At 45.5% G+C, this 26,397-nt stretch overlaps 1 protein-coding gene and 13 non-coding genes across 16 annotated transcripts; all 14 read right to left on the minus strand.

The window, feature by feature from the left end:
• Nucleotides 1–1,390: 1,390 nt before the first annotated feature.
• On the minus strand, nucleotides 1,391–11,276 carry NEIL2 (nei like DNA glycosylase 2). 3 transcript variants are annotated; one of them, XM_083178765.1, is made up of 6 exons: nucleotides 11,129–11,276; nucleotides 10,819–10,830; nucleotides 9,014–9,160; nucleotides 5,780–6,084; nucleotides 4,989–5,185; nucleotides 1,391–2,783 (listed from the first exon to the last, which is right to left on the minus strand). In XM_083178765.1, exons 1-6 carry the CDS (start codon nucleotides 11,174–11,176, stop codon nucleotides 2,470–2,472), a joined length of 1,023 nt encoding a protein of 340 aa, XP_083034891.1. In that variant the 5' UTR covers nucleotides 11,177–11,276; the 3' UTR covers nucleotides 1,391–2,469. The 3 variants fall into 3 exon arrangements, with proteins under 3 accessions (XP_083034891.1, XP_083034892.1, XP_083034893.1); XM_083178766.1 differs by having other exon boundaries at nucleotides 9,014–9,166; nucleotides 10,817–10,830; nucleotides 11,129–11,159; XM_083178767.1 differs by lacking the exons at nucleotides 10,819–10,830; nucleotides 11,129–11,276 and adding an exon at nucleotides 10,735–10,798.
• A 6,631-nt stretch (nucleotides 11,277–17,907) lies between these two features.
• TRNAA-UGC (transfer RNA alanine (anticodon UGC)) lies at nucleotides 17,908–17,979 on the minus strand. Its single transcript has one exon. It is a non-coding gene; the product is annotated as a tRNA-Ala (tRNA).
• A 421-nt stretch (nucleotides 17,980–18,400) lies between these two features.
• On the minus strand, nucleotides 18,401–18,472 carry TRNAA-UGC (transfer RNA alanine (anticodon UGC)). The gene has a single exon. It is a non-coding gene; the product is annotated as a tRNA-Ala (tRNA).
• A 415-nt stretch (nucleotides 18,473–18,887) lies between these two features.
• On the minus strand, nucleotides 18,888–18,959 carry TRNAA-UGC (transfer RNA alanine (anticodon UGC)). The gene has a single exon. It is a non-coding gene; the product is annotated as a tRNA-Ala (tRNA).
• Nucleotides 18,960–19,197: 238 nt separating this feature from the next.
• Nucleotides 19,198–19,269, minus strand: TRNAA-CGC (transfer RNA alanine (anticodon CGC)). The gene has a single exon. It is a non-coding gene; the product is annotated as a tRNA-Ala (tRNA).
• Nucleotides 19,270–21,545: 2,276 nt separating this feature from the next.
• Nucleotides 21,546–21,617, minus strand: TRNAA-UGC (transfer RNA alanine (anticodon UGC)). Its single transcript has one exon. It is a non-coding gene; the product is annotated as a tRNA-Ala (tRNA).
• Nucleotides 21,618–22,065: 448 nt separating this feature from the next.
• Nucleotides 22,066–22,137, minus strand: TRNAA-UGC (transfer RNA alanine (anticodon UGC)). The gene has a single exon. It is a non-coding gene; the product is annotated as a tRNA-Ala (tRNA).
• A 448-nt stretch (nucleotides 22,138–22,585) lies between these two features.
• On the minus strand, nucleotides 22,586–22,657 carry TRNAA-UGC (transfer RNA alanine (anticodon UGC)). Its single transcript has one exon. It is a non-coding gene; the product is annotated as a tRNA-Ala (tRNA).
• Nucleotides 22,658–23,105: 448 nt separating this feature from the next.
• TRNAA-UGC (transfer RNA alanine (anticodon UGC)) lies at nucleotides 23,106–23,177 on the minus strand. The gene has a single exon. It is a non-coding gene; the product is annotated as a tRNA-Ala (tRNA).
• Nucleotides 23,178–23,625: 448 nt separating this feature from the next.
• TRNAA-UGC (transfer RNA alanine (anticodon UGC)) lies at nucleotides 23,626–23,700 on the minus strand. Its single transcript has one exon. It is a non-coding gene; the product is annotated as a tRNA-Ala (tRNA).
• Nucleotides 23,701–24,145: 445 nt separating this feature from the next.
• Nucleotides 24,146–24,217, minus strand: TRNAA-UGC (transfer RNA alanine (anticodon UGC)). The gene has a single exon. It is a non-coding gene; the product is annotated as a tRNA-Ala (tRNA).
• A 757-nt stretch (nucleotides 24,218–24,974) lies between these two features.
• On the minus strand, nucleotides 24,975–25,046 carry TRNAA-UGC (transfer RNA alanine (anticodon UGC)). The gene has a single exon. It is a non-coding gene; the product is annotated as a tRNA-Ala (tRNA).
• Nucleotides 25,047–25,496: 450 nt separating this feature from the next.
• On the minus strand, nucleotides 25,497–25,568 carry TRNAA-UGC (transfer RNA alanine (anticodon UGC)). The gene has a single exon. It is a non-coding gene; the product is annotated as a tRNA-Ala (tRNA).
• A 579-nt stretch (nucleotides 25,569–26,147) lies between these two features.
• TRNAE-UUC (transfer RNA glutamic acid (anticodon UUC)) lies at nucleotides 26,148–26,219 on the minus strand. The gene has a single exon. It is a non-coding gene; the product is annotated as a tRNA-Glu (tRNA).
• Between the last annotated feature and the right edge of the window lie 178 nt (nucleotides 26,220–26,397).

Below are 26,397 nucleotides of genomic sequence, written 5' to 3' on the forward strand. Positions count from 1 at the left end.
CGGTAGAGACCCAGTTTCAGGGGTATGCCGGGTTATCCGACCCGGGACCCGTTTCCACCAATGGGGATCCCATACCGCAGCGGCCAGCAGTCAGTTCGGATATTGGGCAGGGGGTGCATACAGCCTATGTCTGCATAGTACAACAGACAGCAGTGGAGCCCAGGAGGTGGTGAATGGATGCCTGTGTGTAGCATCCATCACCTCACGGATGGTGGAGGCTGGGGGCGCACAGAGGTTGGTTGGTGTCGCGGGGTCTCCGCTGGTGGATTTTACGGTGCTTGGAGAGGATGTAATCTCCAAGCGCTGGCTCAAGACCTGCCTCTGCCGGCGTCACCTGCCTGGAGTCTGGTCCATAAACCTGGGTACGACCCAGTGTCTTGGTGTAAAAGTGGTATTCCGTTCCACATGCTCAGGTGTAAATATGGACACACAAAAAAAACCTTGGGAAAAATAAATAAAACAAAATCATGCTGCCTGTTACCCCAGGGCAGCCAATACCAGACTGTTGTTCTCCTTTTATTAGACACAAAGTAAATACTTTCATTTGCACTTTGGCAAAAATAAATAAACAAACCGAAAAGCTGCACAACGAGGGGGAGCAGATGTGCTGGGGATGCAGACTCACTAGCTGCGTTCCCTGTGTCTAACCGGTCAGTATCTGCTCCATAGGGTACTGTATATGACAGGTGGATCTGGACAGTGCCATCTGCTCCACCTGTTGGGATTTAAGCTAAGCCCAGGAGATGACCTCCCAGAATATTGGGACATCATAAAAAAAGATCCTTTGAAATAGAAAACACAATTGTACCTAAAGCACACGCGGTGTGTCCCAATAACAGAGTAGTTACTCAGAAATAAAGGATGAATACTATTTTCTCTCATAGTATTTGTATCTGTACAGAGGACACTTATCATAAGCTCTGATTGTTTTTTGTCTTTGGACCAAACATCAGCCAAACAAAAACAAACACTCAAAGGCCCCAATAAACATATAAAGGCCACGTAAAGAAATGCCATGCCGATTCTGTATTAGTGGTGGCTGCAGCACAGTTACAAATTCAAATAGGGGATACATACCAACTGCCACTTCAAACTGACTCACTGGCAGTTGGTGTTTCTCCCCTAATTGAATTTTGAACTGTGTTGTAACCCCCCCTGGAGCCGCCACTAGTTATATGCAAGGCCACAGATTAGACAGAGGTAGGTAATGTCTGCTCAGCATTCTACTCCTTAATGACTGTGCGATCTGACATGGACAACGAATGCACACGTTATACCTTCTCCATAAATGCCCACACGTAACAGTATTCTTAGCGGTCTACACTATTATCTGCAGATGATGCACTTTACGCCGGATGGAATTCGCACTAACCCTCACTGCCCCATAGGGTTGGGAGCAATTTATAGCGAATTCCACCCTATGAATAATAGGATCGACCTCACTGAGATAAGTTTACTAAGGCTTCTAAATATGAGAAGGAGGTGATGTTGCCCATAGCAACCAATCAGATCCTGTCTATCATTTCTCTATTGCATCCTACAAAATGATCGACAGAAGCTGATTGGTTGCTATGGGAAACATCCAATCGCCTTTAGTAAATGTACCCCTTATTGTTGCTAACACTAAACGGTATACGGCCATATTAGGTCGACATGCATTGAGTCGACCACTAAAAGTAGACATGACTTTAGTCGACATGGCTAAGGTCAACAAGGTTGCAGGGTCGACACAAGCATTAGGTCAACAATGGCTAGGTCGACAGTCAAAAGGTTGACGTGAGTTTTTCACGTATTTTTTGAGCAGACATGTGCCGAAAGGCGGTACTTCATACCCTGCCATCCATGGAAGGAGAATGGAATAGTGCCCCGAGCATGTCGAGTGCAGCTAGTAGACACAGTCCACGTTGACATTCAGGACCAAAAATGTGAAAAACTCATGTCAACCTTTTGACTGTAGACCATTGTCAGCCTAATGCTTGCGTGTCAACCTTCCTACCTTAGACATGTCAACCTATTTCACATCTTGACCTTCTGTGATTGACCCAATTACCCATAACCCACTAAACATAGCTCTACATCACTGCAGTGCCATTTGCCCAATTAACAAAGACGACCCGGCACATTGGGGCAGATGTATTAAGCCTGGAGAAGAGATAAACTGGAGATAACTTGGAAGAGTTAACGCACCAGCCAATCAGCTGTGTTTGAAATATGACAGTTTAGATCTGATTGGCTGGTGCGTTAACTCCTTCCACTTTATGTCCAGTTTATCTCTTCACCAGGCTTAATACATCTGCCCCTGACACTAATTTCCTGCAGAGTAGGGTGCAGGGGCCCTTGAGCTTTGGGGAACTACAAGTCCCAACATGTGCTTGTGACCGATCATTAGAATGACAGATTACCTCCTGCAGCCGACACAATGTCAGAACGTACGGCCCTCACCAGGAGACCCCAGTCTCTCAGGGCACACTACTGTACAGTGGGTGGTCCCACCTCTCCGGGTGTGACCAGCTCCTGGCACGTGGGGCAATACCATGTGAGTCTTTTGAGCCCCGACGGCGGCCCGATTGACTCTTTAGTGACTTTATGGCCCCTCTCGCAGTATTCCTTCATGTAGATGTGGTAGCGCAGCCCTTTCCTCTGCATCTTGTTCCTCAGCCAATCCGCTGTGAAACGCACGGCGTGGTCTATCAGGGCCACCAAGGTCTCTGCGAATAGGTGGGAGCCCAGGGACAGCGGGTGGGTTTGTGCCAAGAAGAGAATTTCATTCTTAATGATGTTCCCTGGACAGAGAATGTGAATGATTAGAGACCGTTCTATTGGTGGAAATGATGCCACGTACAAGCTACGAATGGTGAAATGAGCTGAACCAAAACGCATCCATATACATTCCAAACATCATTCTAACGGGATACGGTCATTAGGCTGACCCTATTAAGGACGACATGCATTGGGTCGACTACTGAAGGTCAACACAAGCATTAGGTCAACAGTCAGGGTCGACATGAGTTTTTCACACTATTTTGTGCCGACATGCGGTATTTCATGCCCTACCATCCACTATGGTGTGGAGGGAAAATATTATAGTTTGCAGAGGGCAGCGAGCCATGCCAGGGGATGCGGTACACCGACACGATGCCCATGTCTACATTTGAGACCAAAAAATAAATAAATGGTGAAAAATGATTTTGACTGTCGACCTCCCCATTGTCCACCTAATGCTTGCGCGTCGACCTTCCAGCCTATTTCAGTTGTCGACCCAATGTCCATACCCATTTTAACACGAGCTACAGAAGTTGGTCCACATTACCACGAATTAGAAATGATAGTAATTAAACGTAAAGCTATTTTTTTTTCAGTGTCTAAGGGGTAAATTTAATAAAGCTTCTAAAAATGAAAAGAGGTAATGTTGCCCATAGCAACCAGTCTGTGAATCATTTCCTAGGATGCAATAGAGAAATGATCGTCAGAATCTGACTGCTACTATTAGCAGCATCACCTCTGCTCATTTTCAGAAGCTTTATTAAATTCACCCCTAAAGGGGAATTCAAATTGTTTTTTTCAGCTAGGGGGCCCGTTTCAGACCTGCTCACTGGGCTGTGTGTGTTCGGAGGCGAGCGAGCAGGTTAACGCCGCCCCACCACCGTCGGTGCAGGGCTGCGAATGGATGTTTACAAGTACGTATCCGTTCGCTAGCGTCCGGAGGATTACTTACAGCTTTCCTCCTCTAGCCGGCGCCCAGGAGTCACTTAGCTGCTGCACAAATCCGTGCAATTACCCATTACCCTGCGAGTTCTAGGCGGACACCAGGTACAGGAACGCCTACGTTCAGGCGCGTGCTCCCAGCGTTTCTATGGTCACGCCCACAGATGGGGCACAACCGTGAAACACCAGGAGTCTGCCCCGGCAAGGTGCACATAGCCCTGCACATGAGCATTGGACAGGAGCCGAATTCGTACAGGTCTAAATTGGCCTCAGTATTTTGGACTTTAGTATTGAATTGCGGCCGTTTTTTAATTTCTTTTGATTTTTGAAAATTCTAAACTATAGCGGCAAAAAAATAAATAAAAAAGGAGGTTGAAAAACATCTGCAATTTAAAAAACAAAACACTTGGATTGGAGAGAGCAGTTCGCTGATCCGCGTGCTTTCATCTGTGCCAGATTATCCGTCTAGTTCAGTGGTTCCCAACCTGGGGTACTAGTACCCCACCCCTGGGGGTACTCTGCAGACCAGTTGGGAGTACTTGAAAATAATATTGGTAATGGCGGAATATGGAAAAAAGTATTTTGATGACAGAAGACCCATTGCTATGGAGAAGAACCATGTTGTGTCACTTATGGTTCTGTCTTCAGCGTCTCATTGTGCTTTTGCCTGACCAGCAATCCACTGGGAGCTACCTGCGCTGCCCTCAGACATCAGCGATCATCTGCCCTGCACTGACAGCGGCATTAATCCTACAGGATTAAGTGGGAACCCTGGAGACAATACACAACCAGCGGCCAGACACGGAAGGGCACGATTCCTGTCCACTACTCCTTAATATAAGGACATGCATAAGGATACGCATACCGCTCACTTCCACTCCACTCATAAGTACTGTCTATATTTCAAATTGAGAGGAGGGGTACTCATCAATGAAAAGCCTAATCAAGGGGTACGGGAGAGAAAAGAGGTTGGGAACCACTGGTCTAGTTGAATACCCGGTAAATCTGCAGAGATCAGAGCAAAAGTTGTGATGTTGCAGCCCAGGAGCACTCCAGCTGCTGTGGTACTACATATCCCAGCATGCCCTGCTACAATGTTAATATGTCGTACACAGCAAACCGGTGGCTGGGCATGCTGGTATGTGTAGTTCCAGAGGAGCTGGAGTGACACATTGTCTACCCCCTATTGTATCAGCTATGGTGTTCGTTATCCGGAATTTCACATTCGCCATTTGGACCTGTACGAATCGGCCACATACTTCCCAGCACACTACATTCCTTACCAACACCGGAGAAGTGCCTTTGGTCCATCAGTGTGAGGCAGACCGGTCTCGGGCGTGAGAGTGCATGCATGGCCTTTGCCTTATCAAACTGCGGGGAGAGGATATCACAGCTCGGCTCCACAAACGGGGATGAGCACCAGGCCATCCGGCAATTGTAGAATACCAAGAATCTCCCGGCATCGAAGTGCAGCATTAACCTAGGCAAGGGACGCAAACCACAACATCAGAGGCTCGCAGACCAATGTAATCCACTTACTAAGAATGTAGGGTCGCTGCTGTGAACCGCGGAACGAAACAGTGCTAGCATCGTATCGGTCACACAGTCAGAGCAGGAAGGAGGTTACAGCTCAGGTCAGATCTCCGTCCCGGTATCGCATACTGGGATGCAGACAATTCAGGCTCAGAGGCCACCCAGTCTACAAAACCTTGTTTGCATGATAACAGGTGGGTTCCTTACAAAGAGCTTCCTCTTACCTCCTCTTACCCATGGAGCCAGTCAAAATAACCCCAATAAAAAATAAAATAAATCTAGATTCCCCTGTAGATCTAACTGCCGACCTAATGCGCGACCAACCCAGTTGGTCACATTCTCTAGATCTGTGATTTATACACAGCTGTAAAGACAGTAGTGATTTAAATGTCACCCAATCGTCCGGCACCTCGTCTGGCCAGCCACAGGAAACTTACGTGAGCTGCATGTTTTTGTATTTCTTTTTTAAATCCTGCAAGGTCAAGTGATGCTCAGTGATGTCACCACCCGTTAGTCCGAGCCATGGGAAATGAAGATATACCTAGGCGATGGGTCTTTCCAATCCCCTCTCTTGTTCCCTCGACTAGCGCGGGATAACTCGTTGGCTCTGACGCTGCCATAGAGCCCAAAGTGGAAGCGTAGCCATTTAACCAAGAGACGTTCTTTGCCAGCTCCTAAACTGCTCTGGACAACGCAGACAGCGGCAGTCCCTTCACTCGGTGAATCATTCTTCGTGCTATGGTCTCCGTCAGGACACTGCGGCTCCTGATGTTCTACTTCGTGTACATCATCGGAAATAGCTTCCTCTATCAGTCCGAAGGCCAGGTACACATTCTTCCCATGGACCTGGAAATACATAGAAGGGACATTAGAACTAATGGACACTAGAGTAAACTCAATACTTACCGTATTAAATGACCCGGTTGTCCCCCCCCAATGTTTTTTCTCCCTTCCGGTAATAGAAGTCAAGTCTAAACTGACATTTCCGCAACAATTGTTGAATATGAGGCAACCTCAAGATCATGTGATGTCAGCCACCCAGGACGCTCATAAAACGCTAAGCATTCCCCCTGCTCCAGCCGCCTGTCCTCCCCTGTGTAAAACTCACCAAAGCCGCTCGCTCACAGGGGTTTGCGCATGTAAAAACCCCAAACAGCGGGGAAAAGGCCGAATTCGGCCCACTATGAGCCCATGAATCAGCCCCATAATTTGCTGAAGGCTGTTGCTGCCGAACTGAATAGAGTTAATCTAAAAGAGGAGACAGGGGGACAGACACCCAATTGTGACGCTGAGCTCTTCCGCAATTGAGTCTGTCTAGCACTACAATAAGGGTAATGGGAGTCTGTTACATACAGAACCTTCTATAATAAGCTGGTTGTCTGATAATAGTAATATAAGTCGTATTATTGTATAGCTCAGTAGGTAACATCATAGTAAAAGCCGCGGAACATGTGCACAGATAAACAGAATACAGGTTGAGTATCCCTTGGATACTCTTGGGATCAGCAGTATTTCAGATAATGGATTATTCTGTATTTCGGAATATTTTGTTAGGTACTTGTGTAGTTTCACGGCGCCGCCGCCGCGCGCACAGTCTGTCTCAGAAACTTGGCAGCTTGCCAGACGCTCTGTTTAACTGTGCGCGTGCCGCTCTAGCTGTTCTCAGCATAGCGCGTGGCTGCATTCCATATGTAAGCTACGTTATCAGCGTAGCGCCGGGCAGCAGCGCGCTGCCCAGATCACTTAGGAACTTGTAGTTCCACAGTGAAATAGGCAGTCCTGCGCACCGCTGACAACGGGGGCATGTAAAGTCGACACCCCAGCACACCGCTATCAAAGGGGGTGTCCCCCATGTAGACGCTAAAATTTAGGCGCTAAAGCGTCTGAATCCATACTCCCTGCAAGCCGCTAAAAAGGGGGGTATCTGGATTTAGACGCTAAAGCATCTAGATTTACTAGGGTGTAGGGGTACATAGGGGTGCACTGTGCAAAACACTCTTAAACCTGTTCACAATGACACTAGTCGACGCAACAGATGTCGACCTTGTTAATTCCACTATCCACGCCAACCCGAAGCGTGGCAAGCGGCGGCGGTACGCGTCCTACGACCTTTTCATACCCCCACTATCCACGTCAGCGTGGAGTTGATTTTATAAAGTGTGGCGAGCCCAGCAAGCCCGAAGCATGGCGAGCGCAGCGGATACCTGTGAAGCCCGCGAGGGGACGCGGATACCTGTGAAGGTATCCGCGTCCCCTCACCACGCTTCGGGCTCGGTGGCTCGCCACACTTTATAAAATCAACTCCACGCCGACGTGGATAGTGGGGGTATGAAAAGGTCGTAGGATGCGTACCGCCACGCTTTGGGTTGGCGTGGATAGTGGAATTTACAAGGTCGACAGCTGTTGCGTCGACTAGTGTCATTGTGGACAAGTTTTAATAGTGTACTTCTAGACCCAACTAAATTTAGATGCTTTAGCGTCTAAATTTAGATGCCCCACCACCTTAGCGGCTTTCAGGGACCCTAGATTCAGATGCTTTAGCGCCTAAATCCAGACTCCCCCTTCTTAGCGGCTTGCAGGCAGTGTGGATTCAGACGGTTTTGCGCCTAAAATTTAGCGTCTACATGGGGGACACCCCCTTTGATAGCGGTGTGCCGGGCTGTGTAGTTTAAAAGCCCCGACACGACATCAGTGTGCCGGGGTGTCCACTTCACATGCCCCCGTTGTCAGCGGTGCGCAGGACTGCCTATTTCACTGTGGAACTATAAGTACCACAGTGACCTGTCAGCGCCTGGGCAGCGCGCTGCTGCCGCCCGACGCTACGCTGATAATGTAGCTTACAATATGTAGCTTACAGCTAGAGCGGCACGCGCACAGTTAATCAGAGCCCAGTAGTGGCCAGTTGCACAGCATGTCCCCAGTAGTGCACAACACCTTTATTGGCAAGCTGCTCAATCAGAGGTAATGTCATTCAGGTGCCAACAGGGAGCGGTAAATCTGGTTAGGAAAAAAAACAGTTTGTATCCCAATTGCACACTGAATGAGAAATATACATATAATAATCAGATAATACAGAGATCTTGGTTGCATATATCTGCAGATATAGGGCTAAGCCCCCAGGCCGTACGTCAAGGCATCTCTGTCACTGTCCCCAGTAGTGGCCAGTTACACAGCGTGTCCTCAGTAGTGGCCAGTTCCACAGCGTGTCCCCAGTAGTGCGGTTATAGATGTCCCCAGTACTGCCAGTTACACATCCTGCCCCCAGTAGTGCCAGTTACACATCCTGCCCCCAGTAATGCCAGTTACACAGCATTGTCCCCAGTAGTGCCAGTTACACAGCATTGTCCCCAGTAGTGCCAGTTACACATCATTGTCCCCAGTAGTGCCAGTTACACAGCATGTCCCCAGTAGTGCCAGTTACACAGCATGTCCCCAGTAGTGCCAGTTACACAGCATGTCCCCAGTAGTGCCAGTTACACAGCATGTCCCCAGTAGTGCCTTTAACAAAACAAAAAAAGTACATTCCGGAAACTATGGTTTTCAAAATAATTTGGATAACAGATATCTGGATAAGGGATACTAAACCTGAACAAGATTGTTCTACAAATCGGACAAGAATTCAGCTCTGAATCTTCCCATTGTCTCCGTACTTTAGGTCAGCCAGCTCTTCCCTCCAACCAGTTATATATATATTCCACAGATGTGTACACTGTGAGTAACAGCCAATGTGAGGCAGAGGTGCCGTTCCCTCTACTTCTACACAGATCCCGGATACCTGACAGTCCTGCAACACTTGTCCCGTCACATCCTGAAGAGTGATCTGCCTGGTGCTGCCGCTGGCTCTCTCCACCACCTGGCCCACAAACGGGGAGACCAGGGACCAGAACCTCCACACAGTGGGACCTTCCGGCATCTCCGAACACTGGGAACATAAACGCATTACATCTTCCCCATTACTACACTGTAATAATGTGCTGAATGATACACTGACTCTGAGCATACACTGCGCATACAGACAGATCACTATATAATATTTATTACCAGTTTCTTATATAGCGAACACATATTCCGCAGCGCTGTACAGAGAATATTTGAACAGTCACATCAGTCCCTGCCCCAGTGGAGTTTACAATCTATATTACACGCACACACATGTACACGCACACACAGACATTCTAGGGTTAATTTTGTAGGGAGCCAATTAAGCTACCAGTATATTTTTGGATTGTGGGAGGAAACCGGAGTACCCGGAGGAAACCCACGCAAGCATGGGGAGAATATACAAACTCCGCACAGTTAGGGCCATGGTGGGAATGGAACCCATGACCACAGCGCTGCGAGGCAGTAATGCTAACCATTATACCGTCCGTGATGCCCTGCACCTACAAACAGGTTATATAACACTCCCTGCGGACCTAGACCGGTCACTATATAGAACACTCCATTCCCTGCACATACAGACCGGTCCAGCTATATAACGCTTCCTCCCTGCACATACAGACAGGTCCCTCTATAACACACAGCGCCTGGCCTGCACACACATACAGACACAGGTGCCACTATTTAACACAGCCCTTGAATACTAACCCAGCCCGGTCAATGTATATAACTTTCAGACCCTGTACAGATACAGGCTGATACCTCTATAAACACACAGCACCTGAACACACACACTGCATACATACAGATCAGTATCTCTAATACACCAGCCCTTTACACATACAGACCAGGCCATCTTCACAATACACAGGTCCCTCTATATAACACACATTCAGATCAGTATCTCTATATAAAACACACCACCCCTGCACATCAATTTAATACACAGGTCCCTCTATATAACACACACTGCATACCTACAGATCAGTATCTCCATATAACACACCACCCTGCACACATACAGACCAGGCCATCTATGTAATACACAGGTCCCTCTATATCACACACACACACACACGATCAATATCTCTATATAACACACCACCCTGCACATATACAGACCAGTCGATCTATATAATACACAGCTCCCTCTATATAACACACACACACTGCATACATACAGATCAGTATCTCTATATAATACACCAGCCCGTCACACATACAGACCAAGCCATCTTGATAATACACAGGTCCCTCTCTATAACACACACACACACACACACACAAACACACCCTGCATACATACAAACATACATATCAGTATCTCTATATAACACACCACCCTGCGCACATACAGACCAGTCCATCTATGTAATACACAGGTACCTCTATATAACACACTGCATACATACATACATATCAATATCTCTATATAACACACCACCCTGCACACATACAGACCAGTCAATCTATGTAATACACAGGTATCTCTATATAACACACCACCCTGCACACATACAGACCAGTCCATCTATGGAATACACAGGTACCTCTATATAACACAGAGCGCCTGAACACACGGGTTTCTCTATACAACACAAACCCTTGCATACTCACACAGCTCCCTTCATATAACACAGCAACCCTGCAGACACACAGACCGGTCACACCCCATGCAGACACAGTTAGCTCCCAACTTACTGTGTGGAAGACCCCTTGCATACCTCCCAACTTTTGATCTCTCGAAATAGGGACACTCGCCGCGCGAGCGCCCGAAAAAGGGGCGGGGCGTATGCAAATGAGGGCGCGGCTTATGCTAATTAGCCGCGACCTCATTTTCATACGAGAATAGACGCTGTGCGCATGCGCACAGCGTCTATTCTACTAGTTTGGGGGGTCTCCCAACTGTCACCCCCCCCGCAGCGGGACAATGCCTGCCGCGGGTGGGACAGCGGGACAGGACCCGAAAATCGGGACTGTCCCTCTAAAATCGTGACAGTTGGGAGGTATGCCCTTGTGCATATACGGCAGAGGTCTGGACTCCCCCATTACAGCTCATCTCTTGGCCTCGTCTCGGCTGTTTCACTGAAGAGGACTTTTCCACTTGTAACTTAAAGGGGAGGACTCAGGACATACAGAACTAACCTATGAGCTCTGTGTAAGTACAGGAACCCCTGGCCCTGGACTAAACCATTTGCAGTTTGGAGAAGGCAGGACACTGATAAGGTGGGGAGAGAAGTGGGAACTTCTGCTGGGCTAGTCCATTCAGCCGAGGAGGGGGGCACATCTCAGTCCCTAAAGTTATTTTTATCTTTTTTTTTTTCTTAAAGTGAAATAACTAAATATCATACAGTACTCCCCACTTGTGTATGTCCTAAGTCATACATCACACCCTCCACTTGTGAATGTCCTCAGTCATACATCACACCCTCCACTTGTGTATGTCTTCAGTCACACATCACACCCTCCACTTGTGTATGTCCTCAGTCATACATCACACCCTCCACTTGTGTATGTCCTCAGTCATACATCACACCCTCCACTTGTGTATGTCCTAAGTCATACATCACACCCTCCACTTGTGAATGTCCTCAGTCATACATCACACCCTCCACTTGTGTATGTCCTCCTCAGTCATACATCACACCCTCCACTTGTGTATGTCCTCCTCAGTCATACATCACACCCTCCACTTGTGTATGTCCTCAGTCATACATCACACCCTCCACTTGTGTATGTCCTAAGTCATACATCACACCCTCCACTTGTGTATGTCCTCAGTCATACATCACACCCTCCACTTGTGTATGTCCTCCTCAGTCATACATCACACCCTCCACTTGTGTATGTCCTCAGTCATACATCACACCCTCCACTTGTGTATGTCCTAAGTCATACATCACACCCTCCACTTGTGTATGTCCTCAGTCATACATCACACCCTCCACTTGTGTATGTCCTCCTCAGTCATACATCACCCCCCCACTTGCGTATGTCCTCAGTCATACATCACACCCTCCACTTGCGTATGCCCTCAGTCATACATTACCCCCCCTCTTGCATTTGTCCTCCTCAGTCATACATCACCCCCCCACTTGCGTATGTCCTCAGTCATACATCACCTCCCCACTTGCGTATGTCCTCAGTCATACATCACACCCCCCACTGGTGTATGTCCTCAGTTATACATCACACTCCCCACTTGTGTATGTTCTCAGTCATACATCACACCCCCACTTGTGTATGTCCTCAGTTATACATCACACTCCCCACTTGTGTATGTCCTCAGTCATACATCGCCCCCCCACTTGTGTATGTCTTCAGTCATACATCACACCCTCCACTCGTGTATGTCCTCAGTTATACATTACACTCCCCACTTGTGTTTGTCCTCAGTCATACATCACACCCTCCCCCCCCCACACACACTGGTGTATGTCCTCAGTAATACCCCTTTTACACCTGGGTCAGCGGTGGGTCAGACCTTGGTCAGTGGCGGTGTAAATAGGTCAAGCCGTGTCCCTTTACACAGAACTTCTACACAGGTCCTGACCTGAGTTGCAAATGGCTAGGACCTGGGTAGAGGGCAGTGTAAACGGGTACGCCGGGTCATCCGACTCGGCTCCCGTTTACATCAATGGGGGAAGCCCAACTTCCAGACCACAGCGTACGCAGGTTGGGCGGGGGGCACACAAAACCTCTGCTGCGGTCTGCTGTACTCTGCAGACAGCCTTGGCTTGGATCCGTGTTCCAAATGCCGGGTCGGATCCGGGATTTTTTGTGTAAAAGGAGTATAATACATCACACCCCCCACTTGTGTAATTGGGATGCAGTTAAAATCCCGGCGGTCGGGATCCCAGCGTTCAGAATCCGTGTAATTGTGGGACCCAGAATGGCAGCAAACATCGGAATGCTGCCATTGAAAGATTAAAGTGAAACCACTAACATCAAATAAAAAATATTAATGGTTTGAAGTCATTGCATGCGGATTTCCACCCCTAGTGTAATCTCCTCACAAAACTATTTTAACCACATGTTAATTGTTGCATTGTTTAGGTGCCAGTTTACATTTCTTTATGTATTAAGGTAGAAGACATAGAAAGTAATGTTACAGGAAAAAAGCCAAAAAAATAATTGAAAATCGGTAAAAGCATAAGCAGTGTGCACATGGCCATTCAGTTCTCAAGATCTACCAACAGGTTACATTTCCCAGACAACCTAGCTGGGGCACAGGTGTAGTCATTACTAAATGTCACATTTCCCAGACCACCCAACTGGGGCTCAGGTGCAATCATTACTAACTGTCACATTCCCCATATCACCTAGCTGGGGCACAGGTGCAGTCATTACTAACTGTCACATTTCCCAGACCACCTAGCTGGTGCACAGGTGCAGTCATTACTAACCGTCACGTTCCCCATATCACCGAGCTGGTGCACAGGTGCAGTCATTACTAATTGCCACGTTTCCCAGACCACCTAGCTGGTGCACAGGTACAGCCATTACTGTCACATGTCCCAGACCACCTACCTGGTGTGCTGATGCAGCCATTACTGTCACATTTTTTAAACATTTGCTGCATTCATTCCTAAATGGCAAATTCTACAGACCCACAGGTGGCTGGAAAACATGGACCATTGGTAGATTTCGTAGACCCGTTTGCCCACCCCTGGCTTAAGGAAAATATTATATGACTTAAGTGGCGTAACTAGAATTTTTGCGCCCCCCCACCGATATCGGCAGTGCCTCCCCCCATAGCCCTCTCACCCACCATCCCAAGTGAAGTTAGGCACCCCCTTACCCCTCCGCATGCTGCCGAATTCAGGGTCGCGCAGCGCAGATCTTCTCCCGGCTCCGTCTCCTCCTGCAGTTCTATAATGACCATCACAAAATGGCTGCCCCCTAACAGCAGACAGTTTTTAAGGATGCTAGAGGAGGCCCGCGCCTCCTCTAGCATCCCAAAAACCTGTCTGCTGTATGGGGGCAGCCATTTTCTGATAGTTATTTTTCATTAGAACTGCAAGAGGAGACGGAGCCAGGAGATCTGCGCTGTGGCCGGGACCTTGAATGCGGCAGAGATGGCGGCGGCATGCGGAGGGGTGTGTGCAAGTTTACTTGGTTGGGTGGGAGGGCTAGGGGGAGTGGGGGGGCGGCGCTGCCGATATGCCCCGCTCCCGGCCACAGACGCATACTATGGTAGTAGTAAGTTGTAACTATAGCCCCGCAGATTGGCGCCCACAGCCCCTCAGCGCCTCCACGCCACAGTTACGCCACTGTATGACTTATAGTTTCTGAAACCATGGTAAGACACTGATAGGTATATTTACTGTAGTGATATGGAATGTGCCGATATAGCTCCTTCTGCCTCTTTACCATCTCGGCTGCCAATGAGGGATTTGTAAGCAATTGGGAGGGGCGGAGCCAAAGTGATGCAATTCTATTCGAATTGTATCATTTTGGGCCCACCCCCACCTGATAGACTTAGTTATATTGTGCCTGCTCTTCTGCCCATCTACAACATGCTGTTGCTGTAGGTAAGAGTGTGTGTACAGTATATGTTTGTGTGTGTAATGTATTGTCCCATATACTTTGTGTGTATATACACTAGGGCTGGATGACTTTTAGACTGCCCTCCCTGGAAGAGAGCAGCTAGCTCAGTGAAGTAGGGAATGAGGCTGGAGGCGGGGTTTACAAAATTATCCTATGAGTGAGGGTGGGGCAATTTCGATTGTGTCATCATGGCCAAGCCCACCGCTGTGCAATCCTGGAGGCGTGGCCACAATGCGATTTTCATCATATGTTCCCACCTCTGTGAGACAGGGGCCAATACGGTGGACTTGCCCAGCTTTCCTCTAGGCCGGGAGGCAGCCACGATTTCTGGGAGCCTCCTAGCAATTCCTCGAGGGTAGGCAAGTATGGTAAACATATATATTTAGGACCCCCAAAGGAAAATCCTGTGTTTGCCCTTGCGCAGGGCATCAACCTTGTGCTGATGCACTGTGTCTCTCCTACCGGTCGGCTCAATGGGCATGTGCGATTCATCACATGTAACTCGGGGAGCTGCAGGCGGGGGGAGGTAGAATAAAAAAAATACTATTCAAAAGACTGGGCAGCATCTGAAAGGCATTGTAATGCTTGTGTGAGACTAAATTGACACAATTTAGTGTCAATCTCATCATAGCCCGCCCACCTCTAGGTGGTGAGCAGATAGAGGAGGGGTGTGAGTGTGTTTGTGTGTGAGAGGGGGGCAGATGGGGGTGGGGCTGATGCAGGAGACTTGCCCAATCTACCAAGGGTCTGTTCCTCCTAAAATGGTACAGTTTGGTGGTGGTGGTGGGGGGGAGGGAGTGTGTGGATTGGAATTCCTGAGGCCCTAATGTCTGGCAATGTAGCACAAACTGCTTTATTATCAGAATCCCCTATCTTATGTAATACATGGTGTTGATATTGATCAAGTATTGATAAGTAAGTCAGGCTTTTGTTCCCAACACTCCACTGAGACAGCACTGATTAAATTAGTGAATAATCTGGTCACTGCTAAGTCTAAAGGCCATTACTCTCTACTTATTCTTCTAGATCACGGGTGTCAAACACAAGGCCCGCGGGCCAAATCCGGCCCGCCAAACCTCGTCATGTGGCCCGCGCGAGGAGATAGCACACAGGGCAGTGTGTCTAAAACAGGAGTGCTGCGGGCCGCATCCACGTCCGCGGCCGCCTTACCTGTTCCTCCGCTGTCGGCGGCCATGTTCCTGTAGGCACATATGTATGCGGCTACAGAAACATGGCCGCCAGCCTCCACGGCTACGTGGAGGAGGGCCCGGCCGCCTGTTCCCTCTGATGCCCAGCAGTGACAGACACTGGGTGGGGACATCATGATGATGACGCCGCCCGCCCATGCTTCTGTAGAGAAGTAGGAGCGGGCAGGGAAGCTGGACCGGGAGTCGGGGACAGTGTGGCCGCAGCAAGCAGTGAAGAAAAGCTGGAAGCCGCAGCAGCTGCAGGACAGACGGAGAAACAGTTAGTGAGGATGAGGATCACACTCACAATAAAAAATTATATATATATATCTGCTGTTTCCTGAGGTGTCCCCGTGTATAATAATAATAACGCCATGACACCACAGGCTGCTCCTCCTGTATAATCATTAATGTGTCATGGCATTACTTTTATTATATTATACAGGGGGAGCAGTCTGTGGTGTCATGGCATTATTATTATACAGGGGGAGCAGCCTGTGGTGTCATGGCATTCATTTTATATTATACAGGGGGAGCAGCCTGTGGTGTCATGGCATTATAATTATACAGGGGGACCTACAGATACAACCGGCCCTTTGAGGGTGACCAAACTGCTGATGCGGCCCCCGATGAATTTGAGTTTGACACCCCTGTTCTAGATCTTTCTGCTCCCTAGGTCTTAATGATACTTGCTCTCATCTTACCTATCTGAGCTCTCTTTCAGTGTTCGCTTCTCTGATTTCACCTCCTCTTCACTACCTCTGTCAGACGGAGATCTGCAAGGCTCAGTCTTAGGTCATCTGCCTTTATCAATCTATATGTCATCTCTTGGCAAACAAATCAGCTCTCATATTTCAGTATCACTTGTATGTGGACGATACTCAAATCTATCTGTCAACCCCACAGTTGTCACCAGTGGTTTTGGGCCGAGTCTCTGAATGCCTCTCGGCAATCTCATCTTGGATGTCTTCTCGCCACCTCAAACTCAATATTTACAAAACTGAATTATTTATATTGCCATCAGCCAAGAAAGGTTACTATCCTGATATCTCCATAACTGTTGACAACTTGACAATCTACCCTACCCCACAAGCTCATTGCCTTGGGGGTCATCCTCGACTCTGAACTGATCTTTGTTCTCTACATTCAACCTGTCTCCAAATCATGTTACATGCATCTAAAAAATATGCGACCAAATGCGACACTATCTTACACAAGAGACGACCATATCCCTTATCCATGCACTCATTATATCCCGCATTGACTATTGCAATAGTTTCCTAATTGGTCTTCCCAAGAACAGACTTTCACCACATTTTAATGCTGCTGTTAGGCTGATCTTCCTTGCAAGATGCTCATCGTGTGCTGATCTGCTCTGCCAGTCCCTCCATTGGTTGCCTGTATTTTAATGTATTCAATATAAAATACTTCTACTCACATATAAAGCTATTAACCTTGCGCCAGCATATATCTCTTTACTTATATCAAAATATCTCCCAACTCAACCACTCTGCTCTGCGCTAGATCTGTGTCTCTCTTCTGCACGGATCACTAGCTCCCATTCACCATTACAGGACTTTCATTGGGCTCCTCCCACCCTATGCAACGCTCTTCCACGCACAATAAGACTCTCCACTAGCCTCCAAACTTTCAAGCGTTCCCTGAAAACTCACCTCTTCAGGCAAGCCAATCATATTTAAGTACCACACGCATAACCCTCTGAGGCACTTATGTATTATATAGCTTCCCTTCTGGACTTGTAACTAGTTGTTGCTGCTATGCTATTACCGGTGCCTGTCCTTGTGTTTCCCTCCTATATCCCTATAGATTGTAAGCTTGCAATAGGGCCCTCATAGGGTCTACAATAAATACATAATAAATAAGAAGAGGACATTCTTATATTTTGTTTGGTCAGCAGTATCATACCTTGGTAGAAAGATGCAGAGGATGTATGCTATGACTGCCTACTGAGCATTGCAGAATAAGGCTTTTCAAGGCGTCTCTTTTGGAGAGGATGCATACAGTTAAGCAAGAATCTTGATTTTGCAAAAGATGGAGATGCCGGGGATTGAACCCGGGGCCTCATACATGCAAAGCATGCGCTCTACCACTGAGCTACATCCCCTACATTGAAAAAGTTTCTTGAGCAAAACATTATGGGGGAAATATACTAAGATGTGAGTTGTGTTTCACATTGAATGTTGCTATGGGCAACCTATCAGAAACTACTTCTCATTTTTTTAACACCTACTAGAAGAAAATAGATAGTATCTGCCTGGTTGTCCATAGCAACATCCCTTGTGAAATACAACTCACATCTTAATAAATTTCCCTCTATATGTTTTATATAAAATTCCAAACCCATCCTCCTGTCTGCCCAATGTATTTAAAGATATCTTTTGTTCTTAATAAATTAGTTTTGTTAAATTATTCGATTGTAATTAAACTTTGCGCAATAATTTAAAGTGCAATCATTCATTTGTTGGTCTTGGGCTCTTTTGGAGAGGATACATACAGTTAAGCAAGAATCTTGATTTTGCAAAAGGTGGAGATGCCGGGGATTGAACCCGGGGCCTCATACATGCAAAGCATGCGCTCTACCACTGAGCTACATCCCCTACGTTGAAGAAGATTCTTGAGCAAAACATTATGGGGGAAATTTACTAAGATGTGAGTTGTGTTTCACATTGTATGTTGCTATGGGCAACCAATCAGAAACTACTTCTCATTTTTTTAGCACCTTCTAGAAGAAAATAGATAGTATCTGGTTGGTTGCCCATAGCAACATCCCTTGTGAAATACAACTCACATCTTAGTAAATTTCCCTCTATATGTTTTATATCAAATTCCAAACCCATCCTCCTGTCTGCCCAATGTATTTAAAGATATCTTTTGTTCTTAATAAATTCGTTTTGTTAAATTATTCGATTGTAATTAAACTTTGCTCATTAATTTAAAGTGCAATCATTCATTTGTTGGTCTTGGGCTCTTTTGGAGAGGATACATACAGTTAAGCAAGAATCTTGATTTTGCAAGAGATGCCAGGGATTGAACCCAGGGCCTCATACATGCAAAGCATGCGCTCTACCACTGAGCTACATCCCCTGCGTTGAAAAAGAATCCTGAGCAAAACATGAAATGTTTTATATCAAATCCCAAACCCATCCTCCTGTCTGCCCAATGTATTTAAAGATATTTTTCATTCTTAAATTATTTTGGTTAAATTATTCAATTTTAAGTAAACTTTGCTCATCAATTTAGAGTGCAATCATTCATTTGTTGGTCTCTTTCTCTTTTGGAGAGGATGCATACAGTTAAGTAAGAATCTCGACTTTGCAAAAGGTGGAGATGCCGGGGATTGAACCCAGGGCCTCATACATGCGAAGCATGCGCTATACCACTGAGCTACATCCCCTGCGTGGACAATGTTTTGTGAGCAACTGTAGATTTTCAGTGTACTCAGAATCTGCGACTTTCCAGGGTTCTAATGGTGTCTCTTAGAGTATGGAGCAATGATAATCATTATAACTTGCTAGAGGTTCAAAGACACCAGAGTGTCCACATCTGATAAGGATGCAAGTTAATGCCCATTCCACACTTTAGATTGCTGTAAGTCTTAACACGAGAGATGTTTAGTATCAGAATCTCCTATCTTATATAATGAATGGCATTGATATTGATCAAGTGTTCAAAGTAGAGGACATTTTTATATTTAGTTTGATCAGCAGTATCAGTGGCGGATTCAGGGGGGGGGCACCCGGGCACGTGCCCCCCCTATCATTCATTTTGTAGATGAGGACCAGAGCTTTCCAACGAGCCCAGCCCCATGTCTCTAGCCCCCCGGGAATCGGAGATATCGCCTGGCAAAGCTGTAACATTTTTTTCCCCATAGGATAATATGGGACCCGTCAATTCCGACACCCACCCAGTTCCGACAGCTACCAGTTCCCCCCCTGGCATCACAGGAGCTTGTGATTGATGTTAATCAATTCCAAATCGCTGGGCCTTCAATATGATACCAGGATGGTCCATATCGGTCAATCGGTTCCAGAGATATAGCGTGTAAATCGTTTTTTTAATTTTTGAAATGTAATTTCATGGCTGTTCATGTTCTTTGAGGGCAGATTACTCTGGAACCAAACGTTCCAGTTTTACTGGACCAAAATCATTCAAAGCCCACTCAAAAGTTCTTCAATATGATACTTGTCTCATGTAAATGGGTCAGTTATTTTTGAAGATATAGCCGGTTAAATTAGATAACTGGTTAAAGGGGGGAGGGGTGGTTTTCTCTCCCCCTCACACCAGAAAATGCAGGGACTAGGCTGGTGTAAAAGGGGCCAACCTGGGAATGCATTTTCTGGTGTGAAATGGGTATTATTTAAAAAAAAGCTGGGACCTGCAGTGCTCGGAATACAGCCAGGCTCTGCCACTGTCAGTAGCTATCACTTCTGCCTGGCGGCGGCTGTCCCCCATTTACCACGAGCATGTATTCCCCGTTGGCAATGAGCATGTAATCCCACATGGCAACGAGCATGGAACCTCTGGCAATGAGCATGGAACCCTTGGCAATGAGCATGTAGATAAGTAGCACTTACTGTATGTAGCATAATTTTTAATAGGCATTATGGTGTTTGGCATAATACATAATGGAGATAATGGCGTGTAACTTAATGTGCAATGGACATTATGGTGTAAATGTTTAATGCGCGCCTTTGGTGGACAATGTCCCTGTTTATGAAGCGTATTGTGAATTTTGTCTTAATCTGTGTGGCATTATGTGAATTTTGTCTCAATCCGTGTGGCATTATGTAAATTTGGCTCAATCTGTGTGGCATTATGTGAATTTTGGCTCAATCCATTTGGCATTATGTGAATTTAGAAACAATCCATGTGGCATTATGTGAATTTTGGCTCAATCCATTTGGCATTATGTGAATTTTGGCTCAATCCGTGTGGCATTATGTGAATTTTGACACAATCCATGTGGCATTATGTGAATTTTGACACAATCCATGTGGCATTATGTGAATTTTGACACAATCCATGTGGCATTATGTGAATTTTGACACAATCCATGTGGCATTATGTGAATTTTGGCTCAATCCGTGTGTTATTATGTAAATTTTGGCTCAATCCGTGTGGCATTATGTGAATTTTGGCTTAATCCGTGTGGCATTATGTGAATTTTGGCTCATTCCATTTGGCATCATGTGTAAGGGGCAAGTATAATGGGGTCTAGTATTTTGTTGCATAATGTGTAGAAGTTGTATATGGTGTTGTACACTACACTCAAAGACATGCCCCCTGTTGAGTGGCCACACCCCCTTTTCCAGAGCGCGCCTTCGGCGTGCGCACAACTACATCCTTCACTTTTGTTGCCATGGTGGGCCTGCGTACTTTAAATGCCAGGGCCTATTTTTAATCCCATTCCCACCCTCTCTCTGCCGCTCTCTTAGCATGTACACTGGAACCACTAACACTGCCCCTCCCCCACCTAAACCCTCTTTTATCATGGTGCCCCCCCTGTCATTTTATCCTGGATCCGCCCCTGAGCAGTATCATACCTTGGTAGAAAGACGCACAGGATGTATGCTATGACTGCCTACTGAGCATTGCTGAATAAGGCTTTTCAAGGCGTCTCTTTTGGAGAGGATGCATACAGTTAAGCAAGAATCTTGATTTTGCAAAAGATGGAGATGCCAGGGATTGAACCCGGGGCCTCATACATGCAAAGCATGCGCTCTACCACTGAGCTACATCCCCTGCGTGGACAATGTTTTGTGAGCAACTGTAGATTTTTAGTGTACTCAGAATCTGCGACTTTCCAGGGTTCTAATGGTGTCTCTGAGAGTATGGAGCAATGATAATCATTATTACTTGCTAGAGGTTCAAAGACACCAGAATGTCCACATCTGATAAGGATGCAAGTTAATGCCCATTCCACACTTTAGATTGCTGTAAGTCTTAACACGAGGCTGGTTTAGTATGAGAATCTCCTATCTTATATAATGAATGGCATTGATATTGATCAAGTGTCCAAAGTAGAGGACATTTTTATATTTAGTTTGATCAGCAGTATCATACCTTGGTAGAAAGACGCACAGGATGTATGCTATGACTGCCTACTGAGCATTGCAGAATAAGGCTTTTCAAGGCGTCTCTTTTGGAGAGGATGCATACAGTTAAGCAAGAATCTTGATTTTGCAAAAGATGGAGATGCCGGGGATTGAACCCGGGGCCTCATACATGCAAAGCATGCGCTCTACCACTGAGCTACATCCCCTGCGTGGAAGATATTTCGTGAGCAACTGTAGATTTTCAGTGTACTCAGAATCTGCGACTTTCCAGGGTTCTAATGGTGTCTCTTAGAGTATGGAGCAATGATAATCATTATAACTTGCTAGAGGTTCAAAGACATCAGAGTGTCCACATCTGATAAGGATGCAAGTTAATGCCCATTCCACACTTTAGATTGCTGTAAGTCTTAACACGAGGCTGGTTTAGTATGAGAATCTCCTATCTTATATAATGAATGGCATTGATATTGTTCAAGTGTTCAAAGTAGAGGACATTTTTATATTTAGTTTGATCAGCAGTATCATACCTTGGTAGAAAGACGCACAGGATGTATGCTATGACTGCCTACTGAGCATTGCTGAATAAGGCTTTTCAAGGCGTCTCTTTTGGAGAGGATGCATACAGTTAAGCAAGAATCTTGATTTTGCAAAAGATGGAGATGCCAGGGATTGAACCCGGGGCCTCATACATGCAAAGCATGCGCTCTACCACTGAGCTACATCCCCTGCGTGGACAATGTTTTGTGAGCAACTGTAGATTTTTAGTGTACTCAGAATCTGCGACTTTCCAGGGTTCTAATGGTGTCTCTGAGAATATGGAGCAATGATAATCATTATTACTTGCTAGAGGTTCAAAGACACCAGAATGTCCACATCTGATAAGGATGCAAGTTAATGCCCATTCCACACTTTAGATTGCTGTAAGTCTTAACACGAGGCTGGTTTAGTATGAGAATCTCCTATCTTATATAATGAATGGCATTGATATTGATCAAGTGTCCAAAGTAGAGGACATTTTTATATTTAGTTTGATCAGCAGTATCATACCTTGGTAGAAAGACGCACAGGATGTATGCTATGACTGCCTACTGAGCATTGCAGAATAAGGCTTTTCAAGGCGTCTCTTTTGGAGAGGATGCATACAGTTAAGCAAGAATCTTGATTTTGCAAAAGATGGAGATGCCGGGGATTGAACCCAGGGCCTCATACATGCAAAGCATGCGCTCTACCACTGAGCTACATCCCCTGCGTGGAAGATATTTCGTGAGCAACTGTAGATTTTCAGTGTACTCAGAATCTGCGACTTTCCAGGGTTCTAATGGTGTCTCTTAGAGTATGGAGCAATGATAATCATTATAACTTGCTAGAGGTTCAAAGACATCAGAGTGTCCACATCTGATAAGGATGCAAGTTAATGCCCATTCCACACTTTAGATTGCTGTAAGTCTTAACACGAGGCTGGTTTAGTATGAGAATCTCCTATCTTATATAATGAATGGCATTGATATTGTTCAAGTGTTCAAAGTAGAGGACATTTTTATATTTAGCTTGATCAGCAGTATCATACCTTGGTAGAAAGACGCACAGGATGTATGCTATGACTGCCTACTGAGCATTGCAGAATAAGGCTTTTCAAGGCGTCTCTTTTGGAGAGGATGCATACAGTTAAGCAAGAATCTTGATTTTGCAAAAGGTGGAGATGCCGGGGATTGAACCCGGGGCCTCATACATGCAAAGCATGCGCTCTACCACTGAGCTACATACCCTCCATGGAAGATATTTTGTGAGCAACTGTAGATTTTCAGTGTACTCAGGATCTGCGACTTTCCAGGGTTCTAATGGTGTCTCTTAAAGTATGGAGCAATGATAATCATTATAACTTGCTAGAGGTTCAAAGACAGCAGAGTGTCCACATCTGATAAGGATGCAAGTTAATGCCCATTCCACACTTTAGATTGCTGTAAGTCTTAACACGAGGCTGGTTTAGTATGAGAATCTCCTATCTTATATAATGAATGGCATTGATATTGATCAAGTGTTCAAAGTAGAGGACATTTTTATATTTAGTTTGATCAGCAGTATCATACCTTGGTAGAAAGACGCACAGGATGTATGCTATGACTGCCTACTGAGCATTGCTGAATAAGGCTTTTCAAGGCGTCTCTTTTGGAGAGGATGCATACAGTTAAGCAAGAATCTTGATTTTGCAAAAGATGGAGATGCCGGGGATTGAACCCGGGGCCTCATACATGCAAAGCATGCGCTCTACCTCTGAGCTACATCCACTACGTTGAAAAAAAATTTTGAGCAAAACATGAAATGATTTATATCAAATCCCAAACCCATCCCCCTGTCTGACCAATGTATTTAATTATATTTTTCATTCTTAAATTACTTTTGTTAAATTATTCAATTGTAATTAAACTTAGTTCATCAATTTAGAATGCAATCATTCATTTGTTGGTCTCTTTCTCTTTTGGAGAGGATACATACAGTTAAGTTAGAATCTTGACTTTGCCAAAGGTGGAGATGTCGGGGAATGAACCGGGGGCCTCATACATGCGAAGCATGCGCTCTACCACTGAGCTACATTCCCTGCGTTGATAATGTTTCGTGAGCAACTGTAGATTTTCATTGTACACAGGATCTGCTACTTTCCAGGGTCTAATGGTGTCTCTTAGAGTATGGAGCAATGATAATCATTATAACTTGCTAGAGGATCAAAGACACCAGAGTGTCCACATCTGATAAGGATGCAAGTTAATGCCCATTCCACACTTTAGATTGCTGTAAGTATTAACACGAGGCTGGTTTAGTATCCGAATCTCATATCTTATATAATGAATGGCATTGATATTGATCAAGTGTTCAAAGTAGAGGACATTTTTATATTTAGTTTGATCAGCAGTATCATACCTTGGTAGAAAGACGCACAGGATGTATGCTATGACTGCCTACTGAGCATTGCAGAATAAGGCTTTTCAAGGCGTCTCTTTTGGAGAGGATGCATACAGTTAAGCAAGAATCTTGATTTTGCAAAAGATGGAGATGCCGGGGATTTAACCCGGGGCCTCATACATGCAAAGCATGCGCTCTACCCCTGAGCTACATCCCCTGCGTGGAAGATGTTTCGTGAGCAACTGTAGATTTTCAGTGTACTCAGGATCTGCGACTATCCAGGGTTCTAATGGTGTCTCTTAAAGTATGGAGCAATGATAATCATTATTACTTGCTAGAGGTTCAAAGACACCAGAGTGTCCACATCTGATAAGGATGCAAGTTAATGCCCATTCCACACTTTAGATTGCTGTAAGTTTTAACAGGAGGGATGTTTAGTATGAGAATCTCCTATCTTATATAATGAATGGCATTGATATTGATCAAGTGTTCAAAGTAGAGGACATTTTTTTATATTTAGTTTGATCAGCAGTATCATACCTTGGTAGAAAGACGCACAGGATGTATGTTATGACTGCCTACTGAGCATTGCTGAATAAGGCTTTTCAAGGCGTCTCTTTTGGAGAGGATGCATACAGTTAAGCAAGAATCTTGATTTTGCAAAAGGTGGAGATGCCGTGGATTGAACCCGGGGCCTCATACATGCAAAGCATGCGCTCTACCACTGAGCTACATCCCCTGCGTGGAAGATGTTTCGTGAGCAACTGTAGATTTTCAGTGTACTCAGGATCTGCGACTTTCCAGGGTTCTAATGGTGTCTCTAAGAGTATGAAGCAATGATAATCATTAAAACTTGCTAGAGGTTCAAAGACACCAGAGTGTCCACATCTGATAAGGATGCAAGTTAATGCCCATTCCACACTTTAGATTGCTGTAAGTCTTAACACGAGGCTGGTTTAGTATGAGAATCTCCTATCTTATATAATGAATGGCATTGATATTGTTCAAGTGTTCAAAGTAGAGGACATTTTTATATTTAGCTTGATCAGCAGTATCATACCTTGGTAGAAAGATGCACAGGATGTATGTTATGACTGCCTACTGAGCATTGCTGAATAAGGCTTTTCAAGGCGTCTCTTTTGGAGAGGATGCATACAGTTAAAGATATCTTTTGTTCTTAATAAATTAGTTTTGTTAAATTATTCGTTTGTAATTAAACTTTGCTCATTAATTTAAAGTGCAATCATTCATTTGTTGGTCTTGGGCTCTTTTGGAGAGGATGCATACAGTTAAGCAAAAATCTTGATTTTGCAAAAGATGGAGATGCCAGGGATTGAACCCAGGGCCTCATACATGAAAAGCATGCGCTCTACCACTGAGCTACATCCCCTGTGTGAAAACGTTTGTTGAGCAAAACATGAAATGTTTTATATCAAATCCCAAACCCATCCTGCTGTCTGCCCAATGTATTTAAAGATATTTTTCATTCTTAAATTACTTTGGTTAAATTATTCAATGTTAAGTAAACTTTGCTCATCAATTTAGAGTGCAATCATTCATTTGTTGGT

Source organism: Crinia signifera, chromosome 3, assembly GCF_055691185.1.
Source record: "Crinia signifera chromosome 3, ASM5569118v1, whole genome shotgun sequence".
NCBI classification, from domain to species: Eukaryota; Metazoa; Chordata; class Amphibia; order Anura; family Myobatrachidae; genus Crinia; species Crinia signifera.